An 18,294-nucleotide genomic window follows, 5' to 3' on the forward strand; every position below is an offset into this window, starting at 1 on the left:
ATGACATTTTTATGATGGTGAATTCCACTTTAAACAAGTACTCTGGGTTCTTTTGTTTTCAGGGGGAGTTTATTATAAGAGTATTCCCAGGAGGGCATACTGGGAATCCAAGAAAGTGTAAGGCATCCAACCAAGCTTCATACAAATACCTCCCAAATGCATAAAATGCTCATAATGAATGCTTAAAGGAATTTATAAAGTATAAATTTGATTTCAGGCCTTAGAAAAGGCAAAAGATGCAGGAAGAAAAGAGAGAGTCTTGGTGAGACAACGAGAACAAGTTACAACTCCAGAAAATATCAATTTGGATTTAACTTACTCAGTAAGTATAAAATACCTGTTGAGTAAAATTATTTTGGCTAGGATTTGTAGATTTCGAAAGTTTTTTTCTTTTTCTTTTTCTTTTTTTATTTCTAAAAAGACTTTATTTAAATTCAGTTAGCCATTGTAAATCTTATTGGACCTTAGGAGCTCAGAATTCGATTAATAGAAATCTTTATGAGGTTCATGAGGCACTCTTTGTTCTGTACCAAGATTTTTTTTTTATTTAATTAGTTTTTACGAAACACTCTTTGTTCTGTACAAAGATTTTTTTTTTATTTAATTAGTTTTTACGAACTTAGGAAGTACCTGCAGACCCACCACCCAATGACTCTATTTCTGGAAGATTGCTAATATTTATGCTCTGTTTTTAGTATGGTTACTTTAATGAGATTCTGAATGTGGACTTTTGGTCTGTGATTTTCAAGAACTTCCAACTAGGTAAATAATACAATGTTCTGTGAGGGTAGTGAAAAAAACAAAAGCTAGTTTCTTACAGAATTTTTTTAATTCTAAAAAGATACTTGATATTTATACTGGTGTTTTAAAAGGGTGTATTTTTAGTGGTTAAAGTGTTCATCTGCCAAACAAATGGGAAAAAAGGGCATTTGAAACTTTGAATAGAAATTTTTAGATGTTAAGTCTTGGTAGCTAATATCTTTAAATTCCATGGAATCTTTAGGGAATAATTTCTAATCTTTTTTTTTTTTTACCTGTAAGAAGGTAAGTTTCAATAACTTAGTGACTTAAATCGTAATTTTGCATACAGAGAAATACTTTTTACAGTTTTGCATATAAAAAAGTACACAAATGAAGCCTTAAGGTATTTCCACATAATGTTTAATTTTTATTTACAAAGAAAATTTGGCCCACTATCTTATTTATTCCTTTTATTACCAACAACATTAACAATACAAGTTTATTCTTTGTAGGTCTTTCTGAGATTAATGGATGGTAAATACCACCTAAATTAGAAAGAATACTTAGAAAATTAAGGTGCCATTTAGAGGATAGCTATACTTATCTTAATGTTCAGGTTCATTTTGAATGCAAGATGTTTCTGTGTATGCTTTACTTCCTAATTGGTTGGGTATCTTGATATAGGCATCTAGCTTTGTTATAGGATGTTAATCTCTGAAAAGATTATAGGCAAAAGGGGCCTAAAATGGTCATTATATGTGATTTTGCAATGTTTATTCCTTAGGTTCTTTTCAACTTGGCTAGTCAATATTCAGCTAATGAAATGTATGCTGAAGCACTAAACACATACCAAGTTATAGTGAAAAATAAGATGTTTAGCAATGCAGGTGGGTATATGTAGTCAGTTTTCCCAATAAGTATAGTTCTTTTTTTCCCCATAAAGTTTATATATTTAAGTAATCTCTGCACCCAATGTGGGGCTCAAGCTCATGATCCCAAGATCAAGAGTCTCCCAAGATCAGGAGTCACATGTTCTTCTGACTGAGCCAGCCAGGGCCCCTTTTGTAGTGTTAATTTACATTTCCCCACTTTATGTTTCCTTATAATAATCTATGCTCTAAACAAATTTGTGTTTATATGGAAACGTCCTGCTTAAAGATACTGTTTATATGAAAACTCACATAAATACAAATGAAGAAATACTGTTGGTGTGAGGTATATTGCCTAACAAACAGTAAACACAAAGTGTATTCTGTCATCACTAGTGGAATGAGCCATTGCAATCCCATCAAACATGCTTTCCCAAGGGGTGCCTGGGTGGCTCAGTTGGTTAAGCTGCTGTCTTTGGCTCAGGTCATGATCCTGGGGTCCTGGGATTGAGCCCCACGTTGGGCTCCCTGTTCAACGGGGTGTCTGCTTCTCCCTCTTCCTCTGCCCCCCCATGTTCTCTCTTGCTCATGCTCTCTCTCAAGTAAATAAAATCTTAAAAAAAAATGCTTTCCCTTATAAATTTATCCCCAAGAGACTACAATTAATATGTATCATTTATATTGTGTAATTTTTTGGTAGTAGTATTAAAGTTTATCAGAATATCATTTTCTTTAATGTATATGGTATTATTGAATCTAATTTTTTAAGTCCCATCTTTTTTTAGAATAACACAATTCCAGTTTTATAATGTAAATCACTTGTTTTCTAGCCATATTTTCAGGCGTTCATATTTCCATCTGTCTTAAGTTCCATTTCCTTACAGAAGATTAGTGTGTAGATACATGAAAATAGTATAACTCTTTTAAAGTGAGAATTTTAGGTAGTGTCTGAAGCTTCCTAACTTGAGAAAAGCTTCAAAGAATATGAATTAAGGTCATCTAAAGTACAGAAAAAGTGAAGAAAATAGAATATTATATATGCCTTATTTTTTATTAGGAAGATTGAAAGTGAATATGGGAAATATTTATTTGAAACAAAGAAATTATTCCAAAGCCATTAAATTCTACCGAATGGCACTAGATCAAATTCCAAGCGTCCATAAAGAAATGAGGTAAGTTTATATAACGATAACTTGGTGAAATTGAAGTGTTGTTTTTCAGAAACAAGATAATTCTTCTGACTTGTCACCAGTGAGTTGAATGTTTTGAGGTGTTTGTACACATGAGGTGTTAGATTTATGTTGTATCTGTAGTGTTTTGGTGTGTTCCCCTACTGACTACTTGCACACATTTATATAATGACAAGTTAAAGGTTAGAGACAAAATATGTAATCAATTGAAATAAAACAAAGCTAGTTGGCCTATATAAGGGATAACGTAGCAGGCCATTAGCAACAAGTAAAAGTCACTGCCAACAGAAAATCAAAACAGCAGTTTAGAACATAACGGACTTTAGAATGTCTTAATTCCTATAGGCTAGAAATTGAGAACGCCTTATATTCTTGCTGTACATTGAGAATGAAATAATTAACGAAGGGATTGCATTTGAATCTTAGAAGAGGAGAGAGGAGGAGGAAGCTGGAATATTTTCTATTCATATAATATTTCAAGAGCAGAAACAGTAAATTACCTTATGGTCTGGTAATGACCTTGATATCATAGAAGATTTCCAGGATATTTACTGAGTATACTTTTCCTTAGGCTTAGTACAATTCCTCTGTGAAAGTTAATTTATTTGTGAATGCCATCTTTAGCGATCATTTGTTTTTTTTTGTTTTGTTTTTTTTAAAGATTTTATTTATTCATTTATTAGAATGAGAGAGAGAGCGAGCACATGAGAGGAGGGAGGGTCAGAGGAAGAAGCAGACTCCCTGCTGAGCAGGGAGCCAGATGCGGGACTTGATCCTGGAACTCCAGGATCATGACCTGAGCCAAAGGCAGTCGCTTAACCAACTGAGCCACCCAGGCGCCCGATCATTTATTTTTTAATAATATATCATTATCATTGGGAAATATTTCGCTCCTAGGACACAATGCCCTCAGGCACTTTTAACTCAGCTGAGGCCAAGACTTTGAGCATTGTAGAAAAAGATAATAATATTAGATAGTTTATGTCAAGTGCTTAATTAGTTTATGTCAAGTGCTTAATTATCAGTAATCAAGAGGTGCTAGAGTAACTAAGTTGGACTTAGTTGAGGGATTATTAAGAACAAGAATGGTCAAGGAAGGCTTTATGAAGGAGGTATACTTGCGATAGGTTACTTATGTGATGAAGGGAGAAAGGGTAATATTCCCAAAGGGAAAATTGAGATGAGTCAAGGAAATAACAGTATTTGTGATCTGATCAGAGAATTATGAATAAATTGGGGTCAGCCTGAGAACTGTGATTACCTTGAAGGGGAAAAGAGAATCTAGTAATGTGTAGAAATGGTGAAACAATAGCCTTATTGGAGAAATATACTGAATATAACAAGTTTTGAGAGAAATAATCAGAATGTACATTCAACTTTTTTTACAAAAATTAAACCTATGTTACTAAGGCACAAAATATTACCTTTCTATTACCATTAGAAATAAGATGGGATCACATCCATTATGATGGCTATAATCAAATGACTGAAAGTAAGTACTGAAGCACATGTAGAGAAATTGGAAACCTCATACATTGGGCATATTAAATGGTACAGCCAGTTTGGAAAATAATTTGGCAGTTTTTTAAAAAGTTAAACAGAGGGGCGCTTGGGTGGCTCAGCTGTTAAGCATCTGCCTTCAGCTCAGGTCATGATCCCAGGGTCCTGGGATCGAGCCCTGCATCGGGCTCCCTGCTCCGCGGGAAGCCTGCTTCTCCCTCTCCCACTCCCCCTACTTGTGTTCCTTCTCTTGCTGTGTCTCTCTCTGTCAAATAAATAAATCTTAAAAAAAAAGTTAAACACAAATTTACCAGTGGACCAGCAATTCCACTCCCAGGTATATACCCAAGAGAAATGAAAACATGCTGTCACAAAGGATTGTATGTGAATGTTCATAGCATTATTCATAATAGCCCCAAAGTGGAAACAATGAAATGTCTGTCAAGCAGGCAATGAATAAATAAAATATGGTATATTCATACTGTGGAATACTATTTGGAAATATAAAAGGAATAGAGTACTGATAGATGCTGTACTATGGAGGAACCTTCAAAAGATTATGCTAATTGAAAGAAGCCAGATATAAAATATTATATATGACCCCATTTATATGCAATGCCTAGAAAAAGGAAATCCAGAGACAGAAAGTAGGTTAATGATTGCCTGGGGCAGGAGGTGAGAATGGGAAGTGACTGCTAATGGGCACAGATTTTCTTTTTAGGGTAATGGGGATGATTTAAAATAGGAATGTGGTTATAGTTTCACAGCTGTGGAGATAACAGCAGTGCTCACTGAATGGTATACTTAAAACAAGTGAATTTCATGTAAGTTAAACCTCATTAAAGCTTTAGCAAAACAAAATAAAATGTGGGAAAGAAAAGAAGGAAACTATCTGTGGAATGTCTTGACTACCCTACTAAAGAATTGAGGCTTTTAAAGCTTATCTGTGTTTGTTTTTCTTTAGGATTAAAATTATGCAGAACATTGGTGTTACATTTATAAAAACTGGTCAGTACTCAGATGCCATTAATTCATTTGAGCACATCATGAGTATGGCACCAAATCTGAAGGCAGGCTTCAACCTAATTCTTAGTTACTTTGCTGTTGGAGATCGAGACAAAATGAAGAAGGCATTCCAAAAATTGATTGCTGTTCCGTTAGAAATTGATGAAGATGATAAATATATTTCACCAAGTGTGAGTATGAAGAAGATTGCTGTGTAGCCAGCTACTAGTTATCCATGCTTTCCTGTTTCTAGGAATGAAACATTTGGAATGGATGACTTTTTAGGTTTCTCCTAGCTCTATATTAATATGTTTTAATTAATTAAATTTAATTAATGCACTTTTATCAGTTTCATTTGTTATTTAAATTAGGTTGAGAATGGGACTCTGTTGAAATAGGGCTAGAGCTTATGGTTAAAGACCGACCTTACAATTTTAGTGAAAAAAGAGAAAATCTTACAAAATATAAGATTACATGCCATTCTTTAAGAAAAATATCTTGATGAAGGAACCCTTAAAGCCTTTTTTTTCCTGTTTTTTTTATCAGTCATTGTTTAACAGAGGAAGCTAAAACTATGTGTACTAAATAGATCAAAAATGAAAAGAAGAATTCCTTATCCTTACGCATAGAGTGGAGCAAAATACAAAAGTCATATTTTCAGAGCCCTAAGGAGGAAATATTGTACAATGTTAAGTGAAAAACCAAGTGAAAAAAAAAAGATATATGCACACACCCATACATGAACGTAAACTGGAAGGAAATACACCAAAATAGAAATAGTTTCCAGGCAGTGAGATAATTTTTCTCACTGCTTTTAAAATATTTTTCAGGTTTTTACATATAAAGTATTGATATACTGCTATATTATTTCATATTAAGCCAAACCATATGAAATTGCCTGTATTTATAGATCAAAATGGTTTAATAATGCCAGTTTCATAAATTGAACTTAACAGATTTTCTTACTAGATTATAAGGGTATTACAACATAGTGGTTGGCTCTGTCACTCAGTCCTTACTCTTCTTATGCCTCAGTTCCTTTATACATAAGACTCACTATAATAACCTACCTTATAGGGTTGTGAGGATTAAATGAGATAATGTATGTGAAATGCTTAAAACAGTACCTGGAACATAGTAAGTGCTAAGTAAACATTACTATACATTATTTTCATACTGAGAAAAAATATCTTATGAAAAAATCATCTGTATTTTTAATAGAGTAGAGATATTGATTACTAAGGAATTTGATGAACATTAAAGCATTTATATTTAAGTTTAGAGTTTATAATACCACACAGCTTCTGTGTACTTGGTCCTAGTCTATCCAGTCTGTCCTTTTATCAGTTGCTCAGAATCTGTTTGTTCAAGGAGAATGTAATTGGTAATCAGAAATGAGAAGAAAATGAGAAGAAATGAGGGAAAATAGTTTAGAAAGATTAATTTACTCTCCATTTTATGTAACTACTTAGTGGTGAGATTGATTAAAAATCCAAGTTCTTGGTATTTACTTCTGAATTCATCATTTTTTTTTCCAATTTTATTTTCCCAGGATGATCCACACACCAACTTGGTGATTGAAGCTATAAAAAATGATCATCTAAGGCAAATGGAACGTGAAAGGTAATATTTTCTGCCTTAGTAATACAGGTTTAATTTTTGTAAAAAAGTTGAATGTACATTCTGATTATTTCTCTCAAAACTTGTTATATTCAGTATATTTCTCCAATAAGGCTATTGTTTCACCATTTCTATACATTACTAGATTATCTTTTCGCCTTCAAGGTAATCACAGTTCTCAGGCTGACCCCAATTATTCTTACTCAAGAGCTCTTACTATTTTCTTGTAATCTGCTTTCCCTCTGCATTTGGTGCAATATTAGAACTTTGCTTATATTACTTTTATGTATTTATTTAATTTTTTAAAAAAATTTTATTTATTTGACAGAGACACTGAGAGAGGGAGCACAAGCAGGGGGAGTGGGAGAGGGAGAAGCAGGCTTCCCGCGGAAGAAGGAGCCCTGATGCGGGGCTCGATCCCAGGACCCTGGGATCATGACCTGAGCCAAAGGCAGACGCTTAACCGTCTGAGCCACCCAGGTGCCCCTATATTACTTTTATTTTAAAAAATTATATTTTTATGTATTTTTGCCCAGCTTCCAATTAAATTTCACCTGCCAAAGACAAAATTGTTCTTATTTCTTTCTTCCTCCAATATGGTACCTAGTCTCTGCCAAGTATGGTCTGAAAGTGCTAATATTTATTGTATATGTATTTGGAGTATATCACATGATAGAGGGCCCTTAATTATTTTAATTGTGGTAAAATATACATAACATAAAATTTGCCATCTTAATTATGGCACATAAGACTTCATGGTTTGGTAATGTTATGTGCATTAACATTGTTTTATAACCAGTCTTCAGAACTCGTGTGTGTTTCTGTGTAAGTTATGGGTCATATGCTAATGCTAATTCTATTTATTTATTTATTCATTTTTAATTCCAGTGTCATTAAGGTTATATTAATTTCAGATGTACAATCCTATACATTAGTCAGTGCTCATCATGATAAGTTTACTCTTAATCCCCTTTACCTGTTTCAACCCAGAACTCTATCTTCTCAAACTGCAATTCTACCCATTGAACAACTCTCTAGGCCCTGCTTCCAACACCTGGCAACCACCATTCTACTTTCTATAGCTATGAATTGACTTTATTTACCTCATATAAATGGACTTAACAGTATTTGTGACTGGCTTATTATGTTTATCATAATGTCCTCAAGGTTCATCCATGTTGTGGCATGTGATAGGATTTCCTTCCTTTTTAAGGATGAATATTTCATTATATGTATAGAAGGCCCTTAATTTTTAGAAATTAGTTTAATATTAACAATACTTCCGGGGCGCCTGGGTGGCTCAGTTGGTTAAGCAACTGCCTTCAGCTCAGGTCATGATCCCGGGGTCCTGGGATCGAGCCCTGCATTGGGCTCCCTGCTCAGCAGGGAGCCTGCTTCTCCCTCTCCCACTCCCCCTACTTGTGTTCCTTCTCTCACTGTGTCTCTCTCTGTCAAATAAATAAATAAAATCTTAAAAAAAAAAAAAAGAATACTTCTGGGAAGATGGAGTAGACATAGTTTTCCCCATTCTTCCCACTAAGTACAAATAAAAACCCTGGAAGTTATATATAAAACAAATATAAGAAGAAAGGTGGAGAAAAGAGGGCAGATCAGCAAGGGACCTCAGGACCTGAGGAACAACATGGCAGTGAGTTCCCCTCATGTTTCCCAAACTTGGAGCTGAAGAAGCTGGCAATCAGAAAATGACAATGGTTGTATTTAAAAAAACAAAAGCCCCAAGAAAAACCTGCTTTCTCTAGCCAAAGGACAAGGAAAGGAGTAGGCTAGCAAGACTGAAAACTTTGAGATAAATACCACACACACACACACACACACACACACACACACAATGGCCCCACTCCCATGTATGCCAGCAAAAGTCAAGTGGGAGCCTAGCTTTCCACCCTGATAAGTTTATAAAGAGACACCCATACCCCGGAAGTACTGACAGGCCCTTAATGAGTCCCACCACTCTGTGGTGTCAACAGACAGCACATGGGGATCCTGGAATTCCACTCCATGTGGCAGTAATGAGGCACTCCCCCTCTCTTCTGGTGTCAGAGAAAATAATGGAGAGTCAGAACTTTCATCATCATTCAGTGATAACAAAGCCACCACACTGTGGTGTCCGTAGGGACCATGGTAGAAGCACGAACTCCTGCCCCACCCAGCAGAAACAAAGGACTTCTTCCCACCTTGGTTATCAAAGGAGTTCGTGTTGGGTATCTAGACATCTATTATTTGATGATAATGAGGTGGTATCTCTTCTTCCCTGGTGGAGCGGTATCAAAAAAGCCAGTTGAAACAGAAGATTTTTTTTAAAAATTTGGAGTATTCAGAAATATCCCAAGTTTTGATCAAGAATACTCATCATACCAAGAACCAGGATGATTTCAAACCAAAAGAAAATCCAATCAATATACACCAACACTGACATGACAGAGATGTCAGAGTTACCTGACAAATTTTAAAGCAACCATGATAAAAATGCTTCAGTAAGTGATTATGAACATTAGTGGGTGGGCTCAACAGGAAAATAAAGGGGATATGGAAAGATTCAGTAAACTGGAATATGGAAAATGGAAATTACTCAATCTGAACAACAGAGAAAATAGAGTAAAAACAGAAATGAATAGAGCCTAAGTGACATCTGGGACTATAACAAAAGAATGTCTTAGGAGAAAGAGATTAGACTAAAGAAATAATGGCTGGCAACTCCCCAAATTTGGCAAGAGAAATAAATATACAATACAAGAAACTGAATAAATACCAAAGGAAATCCATGTGAAGATACATCATGATTAAACTTCTGAAAATTAAAGACAAAGTCTTGAAAGGAGGCAGTGAAAAACAACACTTAAGGGAAAGCAATTAGAATGATAGTGGAAGTCTTAATAACCTAAGCTCCCATATTAATAAACTAGAAAAAGAAAAGCAAAAGCAGCCAAAGGAAGAAATAAGAAAGAATAGAAATCATTGACATTGAGAAGAAAGAAACATAAGTGAAACACAGAGCTGATTTTTTGCGTAGATGTATAAAATTAATAAACTTATAACAAAACTGACAAAGAAGAAGACACAGATTGCCAGTATCAGGAACAAAACAGGAGCTATCACTACAGACTCTGTAGACATCAGAAGGATAATAAGGGAACACTACAAACAACCCTACACCCACAAAATTGACAACTTAGACAAAATGGACCACTTTCTTGAAAAACACAAATGACCACAACTCACCCGAAGTGAAATAGATGATTTGAATAGCCCTGTAAATATTAAAGAAATTTAATTTGTAATTTTAAACCTCCTGAAAAAGAAATCTCTGGGCCCATATGGTTTTACTAGAGATTTCTAGCAGATGTTTAAAAAAGAATTAACATCAGTTTTACACAACTTCTTCCAGAAAATAGTTCATTTTATGAGGCTGGTATTCCTCTGATACCAAAACAAGACAGACAGTACGGGGCGCCTGGGTGGCTTAGATGGTTCAGCGTCTGTCTTCGGCTCAGGTCATGGTCCCGGGGATCTGGGATTGAGCCACATCGGCCTCACTGCTCAGTGCGGAGCCTGCTTCTCCCTTGCCTCTGCCATTCCCTCCGCTGTGCTCTCTGGCTCTGTCTCTCTGTCAAGTAAATAGGTAGAATCTTAAAAAAAAAACAAAGACAGTACTAAAAGGGGGGTGGGGACAATAGATCAATATCTTGTGAATATAGATGCAAAAATCCTCTAGTAAACCAAAATCACAAACAAAATATAAAAGGAATTGTGTACCATGACCAAGTGGGATTTATTCTAGGAATGCAAAATGGGTTTACTGTGTAAAAACCGGTAAGTATAAAAGAGGATATCAACAGAATGCAGGACAAAACCACATCATCATCTCAGTATAAAACAAATTTTTTTTGACAAAATCCAATATGCTTTTATGGTAAACAAGCAAATCTCAACAGGCTAGGAGTAGAAAGGAACTTCCTCAATCTGATAAAGGACATTTATGAAAAACCCAGTTTGTTATACTTAATGACAAGACTGAATGATTTCCCCCTTAGAGCAGGAACAATACAAGGATATTCCTGTCACTACTTCAACATTGCACTCGGGGTCCTACCATGGAAATTAGGCAAAAAAAGGAAGTAAGAGACATCCAGATTAGAAAGGAAGAAGCAAAATTATCTCTGTTTACAGATCACATGATCTTGTATGTGGAATATCCTACATAAAATTTTAGGATCCACTAAAAAGCAATTACAACTAATAAGTTCAGCAAGCTTGCAGAATAAGAGATCAATATATAGGAATCATTACTAAGAAATATACTATACACTACTAATGTACTATCCAAAATGAAATTCCCATAATTACATTTACAGTAGCATAAAAAATAATTAAGGAATAAGTTTAACAAATGAAATGTAAAGCTTATACTCTGAAAAGTACAGAACATTACTGAAGGATATGCTAAGTAAATGGGAAGACATCACATTTTTATGGATAGGCACTTAATGTTAAGATGGCGGTGCTCCCCAAAATATTTTATAGATGCGATGTGATCCATATCAAAATTCCAGCAGTGGTTTTTTAGAAAGTGACAAGTTGATCCTAAAATTCATGTGGAAATCTAAGGGAGCCAAAATAGCCAAAACAATATTGAAAAAAGAAGAGCACAGTTGGAGGTCTCACACTACAAAACTACACCAATCAAGTGTGGTATACTTTATGCTAGTAGCATAAAGATAGACATAGAAATCATTGGAATGGGATTGAGGGTCCAGAAATAAAGTTTTACATTTATAATTAATAACAGTGCCAGGACAATTTGATGGAGAAAAGATAGTCTTTTCAACAGATGCTGCTGGGACAATTGGATAGCCTCATGCAAAAGAATGAAATTGGGTCTCTCTCATACCATACACAAAAGTTACTTCAAAATGGATCATAGGGGGCGCCTGGGTGGCTCAGTCAGTTAAGTGTCTGCCTTCGGCTCAGGTCATGATCCCAGGGTCCTGGGATCGAGCCCCACCACATTGGGCTCCCTGCTCGGCGGGAAGCCTGCTTCTTCCTCTCCCACTCCCGCTGTTTGTGTTCCCTCTCTCACTGTCTCTCTCTCTGTCAATTAAATAAAAATAAATAAATAAATAATGGATCATAGACCTAACTGTAAGAGCCTAGAACTATAAATTCTTACGAAAAAAACCAACAGTATTATTGATCTTGTATTAGGCAGTGACTTCTTAGATATGATACCAAAAGCACACCAAAAGAAAAAAAAATAGGTAAATTGGATTTCATCACAATTAAAAACTTTCGTTCTTCAAAAGACACTATCAAGAAAGTGAAAAGACAATCACTGAATGAGAGAAAATATTTGCAAACCATGTATCCAGGATGGATTTATTTCTCCAGTATGTAAAGAACTCTTCCAATTCGGTAATAAAAAGCCAGTTAATAAAAAGGCCAATTAAAAGCATACAAAGGATCTGAAGAGACATTTCTTCAAAATAGATAAGTGAATGCCCATTAAGCACATGAAAAGATGCTTAAGTTCTATACTTCTTAGGAAAATGCAACTCAAAACCGCGAGATACCACTTCACACCCACTTGTATGACTGTAATCAGGAAGACAGATAATAAATGTTGGTGAGGATGTGGAGAAACTGAAATGTTGTAAGCTGGTGGCAGGAATGTAGAATGGTATAGCCACTTTGGAAAACAGTTTGGATGTTCCTCCAAAGGTTCCTCAACAAAGGTTCCTCATACTTAACCCAGCAGTTTCTCCTAGGTATATAGCCCAGAGAAATTAGAGCATATGTCCACACAATAACTTATACACGAATGTTCATAGCAGCACTCATAATATCCAAAAAGTGGAAACAACCCAGATGCCCAGAGCTGATGAATGGATAAATAATATATGGTCTGTCCATATACTGGAATATTATTTAGCCATAAAAAGAAATGACATAGCAATATATGCCACAGTACATACAAACCCTGAAAACATTATGATGATAAGTGAACAAGTCAGTCACAAAAGACTATATATTCATGATTCCATTTATAGGAAAGGCACAGATTAGACAAACCTATGGAGACATATAGTAATTCAGTGGTCATTTTTACCCTTTCCTTTCATGTCCACAGACAGTGCAGGTTATGAACTGCAGTGGCAGAGCTTTGTTTTTCTCCAGTGTTTCTTTGTTTTGTTTTGTTTTGTTTTAAAATCAGTTCTTTATTATGTTCATCCAGTGTTTCTTCTTCCATTTGTCAGCCTGCGTTGAAAAGAAAGAAATGAGCTGTTGATCCAGAAGGCAGTATGGCTTGCTAATCCCATTTCCTAGCCATGGTTGTCAACCTGACTTACGGACAGATTTCTAGTGTAGCTGTACCATTTAGTAGACTTTTCATGGTATGTTAGCTTTGATAGGTAATGTTTATACTTAAAAAAAAAAAATCCAAACTCTTTATACCAAGTGTCTCAATAAAACTTGTTTGTTTGTTTGATATAGGAAAGCCATGGCAGAAAAATACATCATGACAGCCGCAAAACTCATTGCTCCTGTAATTGAAACATCTTTTGCTGTAGGTTATGACTGGTAAGTGAGAAATTCAGTATAACTGGATGGATATGTTGTTTTCTTAATTTATACTTTTATTGATTTAAACTTTTATTGGAAAAGTAATTATGAATATTGGTTTCTGCTTATCAGGAAAATAATATGGTAAAATCAATATAGGGCATTCTAAAAGTTCTACTGTCTTTTTCTTATTGCTTATGTCATTTCTTAAATACTAAGCCAAGTGTGCTACCACTCGATATAAGGATATATAATTCCACTATATAAACCCAGCCTGTATCCTCTTTCATTTTACTGTATCTTTTCTCATTTTTTCCTTTTGTACCTGAAGTTTGTCAGTAGTACTAAAACTTTCTATCCTGAGGGATAGCTCTCATACCTAAAGGGGCTGTTGTCTCCTGATGTAATGTACTTCCTAAATAGAAGTGAAGAGTTTTATTAGAGTTGGAAAAATCTTAGGTCATTTGTTGAATGAGTAGTGAATTTCTTTCTTACCTCCACCCAGTACAGGAATCCCCTTTGTAGCGTCCCATATAGGTGGCCATTTAATTTCTGCTTGGAGTCTTCTGGTATTCAACTCATTTGTTTTACTTCTAAACATCTTTAAGGGATAGAAAAATCTTCTTTGTATTGAACCCAAAATTGCCTCTCGTGGAACTTTTTCTCTGATCTTTCAAGCAAACATAGACTGAGTCTATGACCTCTTCTTTATGGTACATTACAGAATTTTAAAAATCCAAGATACATGTACATAGTTACAAAGTCAAGTACAGAAGAATTAACTATCTTCGTTTCTTTCTTTCTTTCATTTTTGTTTTTTTATTGAAATTTAATTTACATATAACGTATCAGTTTCAGGTATACAACAAATGATTTGATATTTGTATATATTGGAAAATGATCACAATAAGTCTGATTAACATTTGTCACCGTACATAGTTACAAATTTTTTTCTTGTGATGAGAACTTTTAAGGTATATCTTAGCAACTTTCAAACATGGAATACTGTATTATTAACCATGATCATGCTGTACGTTACATCCCATGTCTTACTTATTTTATAACTAGAAGTTTGTACCTTTTGATCCCCTTCATCCATTTCACCCCCTCCCTGCCCCCACTGCTGGCAACCAACAGTCTGTTCTCTGTAGCTATGAGCTTGGGTTTTGTTTTGTTTTCTTGTTTTCTATGTACCTTTCATGTTTCTTCTTGCTAGACATAACTTCTGTTTTCTTTGTCGTATTCTTACCATCTTTCAGATGCTTACCCATTCTGTTTATTCCTTGGAGTCCATTCTATTCCTTGGAATACATCGTCTCCCTGGTTTAATTTGTATGGGAGGCTTCACAGTTGATCCAAGATGTTTTGTGTTTGTTGGTATTTCCAGTTGCCTGGATCTCTTTTTTTGCATTTTTTGCTTCTGTTGCAGACTCAAGTTTTTTTTGGAGTTCTCCCTTACAGAATCTCTCTCTCTGCTTCAGTTTCCATATGATGGTTGCCGTCTTGGCCTGGTGTTAAATGTCGTCTTGGGGATTACTGCCATTTCTCTCCTGGTTTGGATCTTTTTTTCTTGTTTCTTGTTTATTAAAAAATAAAGTTATTTTTTCCTTGATTTCATCCTTAATTAACCCCTTTAAGATCTTTCTGTACATGTCTGTAAACATGTAATTCTCATTCGTGATTGGTCATTTATTTTATGATGTAAAAAATTTAAAATTCTAAACTGTACCTTTCTTTTAGAAGTTTAAAAGCATTTCTTCATTGTTAGCTAACGCTGTTGCAGATTAGAAGTCTAATACTAGGCTTATCTTTGTTATTTGTGGGTGACCTGTGTTTTCTTTCTGATGATTTTTAGAATTTCCCCTGTAGCTGTGTTATTCTGACATTTCATAGTAGTATGTTTAAGTTTGTCTTTTTTCCTGTCTTCCTCCTAAGCACTCAATAGACCCCTCAATTTGTAGTATATTGTTTCCTTTCAATTTGGGGAAATAGTGTTATATTATTTCCTTGATAATTTATTTCCTTCTCTACTTATAAATTTCTATCAATTGGGTTTGGGACTTTCTTGTCACTTGTCTTTCTCATATTTTCCATCTCTAACTTTGGTTTGCTTTCTGGGAGACTTTCTTGACTTTCTCATCCAATCCTTCCATTTAATTATTTTGTTCATGCATTTTTATTTTGTATTTACAAGAGCATTTTCGTTGTCTCTAGGTGTCTGGATAAGGGGAGTCTGTGGGCCTTTGCTGCACACAGAGATGGAGCACTCAGTGATTCCGTAAGAGCCCTGCAGGCAGGCACCTGAATTCAGCCACGTTCTCAGCTCAGTCCCTCACTTGCTATCCCTGAACCACAGTCTCACCTGGATTCAGTGGGGGCAGGAAGCTCTCTCCTCTGTTGCTGCTTTCTTAGTGTCACTTCCTTTTCTCTGCTTTATAAACCAGCACTTTCTCATTCTTCTAGAAGTTGTATTTGCTCATGTAGATAGGAATGGGAGATAAATGCATAGGTCTGCTGCTGTTTTGAATCAGAAATTTTGCCAGTTAGTGCCAGTAGTGATGGAAGGACTTTCTTAAGAGTTTTTTCTCTTTTCAGATAAACAGTTCCAGTTTCTTTACTCATTTCAGATATAGTGTGTTTTTCTAGAATGACTTTTTTTTTTTAAGATTTTATTTATTTATTTGACAGAGACACAGCAAGAGAGGGAACACAAGCAGGGGGAGTGGGAGAGGGAGAGAAGCAGGCTTCCTGCCAAGCAGGGAGCCTGATGTGGGGCTCGATCCCAGGACCCTGGGATCCTGACCTGAGCTGAAGGCAGACGCTTAACGACTGAGCCACCCAGGCGCCCCTAGCATGACTGGTTTTCTACCTGACTAGTTGCCTGCCTAGTTTATAAATGAGTCCCTTAAAATGTGTCCTTCTATGTGTACACAGTACTCCACTTGTGTTTTGGCCAGTGTTATAGTACAACAGAATCACTGTATCCCTTTTTGTGGGCACCAAACTGTGGTTGTAACCAAAGATTTCCTTGATCTGGGGGCAACCACCTCACAATAAATGAACTCTGTTTATTTATCTTTAATTATGCTGAATAGTACATATTATTTGTTTTACTATTATTAAATCTAACCTGAATTCTCTTAATGTTTACTAGGCATACATATTAGTTTTTAATGTTTTTACCTTTTCAAAAATATGATTATAATTTTGTCTTTCCACCCTAGAAATTGAGTAAAATTTTGAACATTTATCAAATGCCAACCAGTTTGACTGACATTTTCCACTAAATTAACATTTAACTTATCAAAAGGCATTGCTTTTGTCATATGAGACTTAAGATCAAGCCAGACTAGATGGTTCTACTTATGTATCATTTTACTTTTACCTAAGCATGTTTTTACTTGAATATGTTTCTATTGTTAAATGAAGCCTTGTATTAGAAAAATGGTAGGTTCACTTAAGAAATGTTCACAAACAGCTACCATGAAATAGGAAAGTAAATGTATTCACATTTATGTTAAAGATAGATTCAAGAGATTTTTGGTGTGGATACTGATATAATGAAAGAAGAAGAAGACCCATTCTTTTACTGAGGTTCCGGATTTACCCTCACATATTGTTTTAGCCAAGCTCAGCATTTTTCCCCTTTATTTTTTCCAGATTTATTCAGATATTATTGACATATAATATATGCAGATTTAAGGTGTACAGTGTAGTGGTTTGATATATATATATTACAAAACAATTACCACAGTAAGGTTATAACACCTCCATCCCCTCATATAATTAGCTTTTTAAAATTGTGCTTATAAGATTTTTTTTTTGCAGCTAAAACTGGAAGATAAATGAGCTGTGAGCTTGTGTAAAATTGTGCTTATAAGATTTAAGATTTACTTGTTTAACAACTTTCAAGTATATAATACAGAATTGTTAATTATAGTCACCATTTTGTCAATGGTGTCACCATCCCCAAATTTATTTATTTTATTCCTGAAAATTTGTGCCCTTTAACCAACATCTCCCTGTCTCCCCCACTTCCCAGCCCCTGGTATCACCATTCTACTCTCTATTTTATTTTAGGTTCTACATATGAGTGAGGGAGAATATGCCGTGTTTGTCCTTTCTCTGACTTATTTCACATAGCATAATGCCCTTGAAGTCCATTCATGTCTCAAAAGGCAGGATTTCCTTTGTTTTATGGCTAAATAATACTCTGTATGTGTGCGTGCGTGCGTTTGTGTGTGTGTGTGTGTGTGTGTGTCTGTGTGTGTCTTTGTGTGTTACCTTTTCTTTATCCATTCATCTGTTCTGGACACTTAGATTGTTTACATTTCTTAGTTTTTATGAATAGTGCTATAATGAATATGGGGTGCAAATATCTCTTTGGGTTAGAGATTTCATTTCCTGTGGCTATATACCCAGAAGTGGAATTGCTGGATCTTATGGTAGTTCTCTTTTTAATTTTTTGAGGAATTTCAATACTGTTTCTTGTAGTGGCTGTACCAGTTTACATTTTCACCTACAGTACACAACGGTTTCCTTTTCTCTAACACTCATGTCTTCTCTTTTTATTGAGACTTTTTCTCATGAATGGTTGTTAAATTTACATCTATTGAGATGATCATATGATTTTTATCTTTCATTCTATTAATGTGATGTACCACAGTTAGTGATTTGCATATGTTGAACCATTTTTGCATTCCAGGGATAAATCTCACTTGATTGTGGTGTATGATCCTTTTAATGTGCTGTTGAGTTCAGTTTGTTCATATTTTGTTGAGGATGTTTGC

The 18,294-nt window shown here is 35.1% G+C and overlaps 1 protein-coding gene across 1 annotated transcript in view; it reads left to right on the plus strand.

Annotated features, from left to right (window-relative positions):
* The window catches only part of IFT88 (intraflagellar transport 88), a 145,488-nt gene that overhangs the window by 36,851 nt on the left and 90,343 nt on the right, over nucleotides 1-18,294 (plus strand). Inside the window, exons 9-14 of the mRNA XM_028105472.2 lie at nucleotides 218-322; nucleotides 1,526-1,628; nucleotides 2,668-2,782; nucleotides 5,265-5,496; nucleotides 6,858-6,928; nucleotides 13,436-13,522. Of these exons, the coding sequence (XP_027961273.1) occupies nucleotides 218-322; nucleotides 1,526-1,628; nucleotides 2,668-2,782; nucleotides 5,265-5,496; nucleotides 6,858-6,928; nucleotides 13,436-13,522 (713 nt within the window). The remainder of the gene's footprint in view (nucleotides 1-217; nucleotides 323-1,525; nucleotides 1,629-2,667; nucleotides 2,783-5,264; nucleotides 5,497-6,857; nucleotides 6,929-13,435; nucleotides 13,523-18,294) is intronic.

The sequence above is a fragment of the Eumetopias jubatus genome, unplaced genomic scaffold (genome assembly GCF_037043125.1).
Source record: "Eumetopias jubatus isolate StellerSeaLion01/CBP00866 unplaced genomic scaffold, mEumJub1_p1.0 scaffold_3, whole genome shotgun sequence".
Taxonomy (NCBI): Eukaryota; Metazoa; Chordata; class Mammalia; order Carnivora; family Otariidae; genus Eumetopias; species Eumetopias jubatus.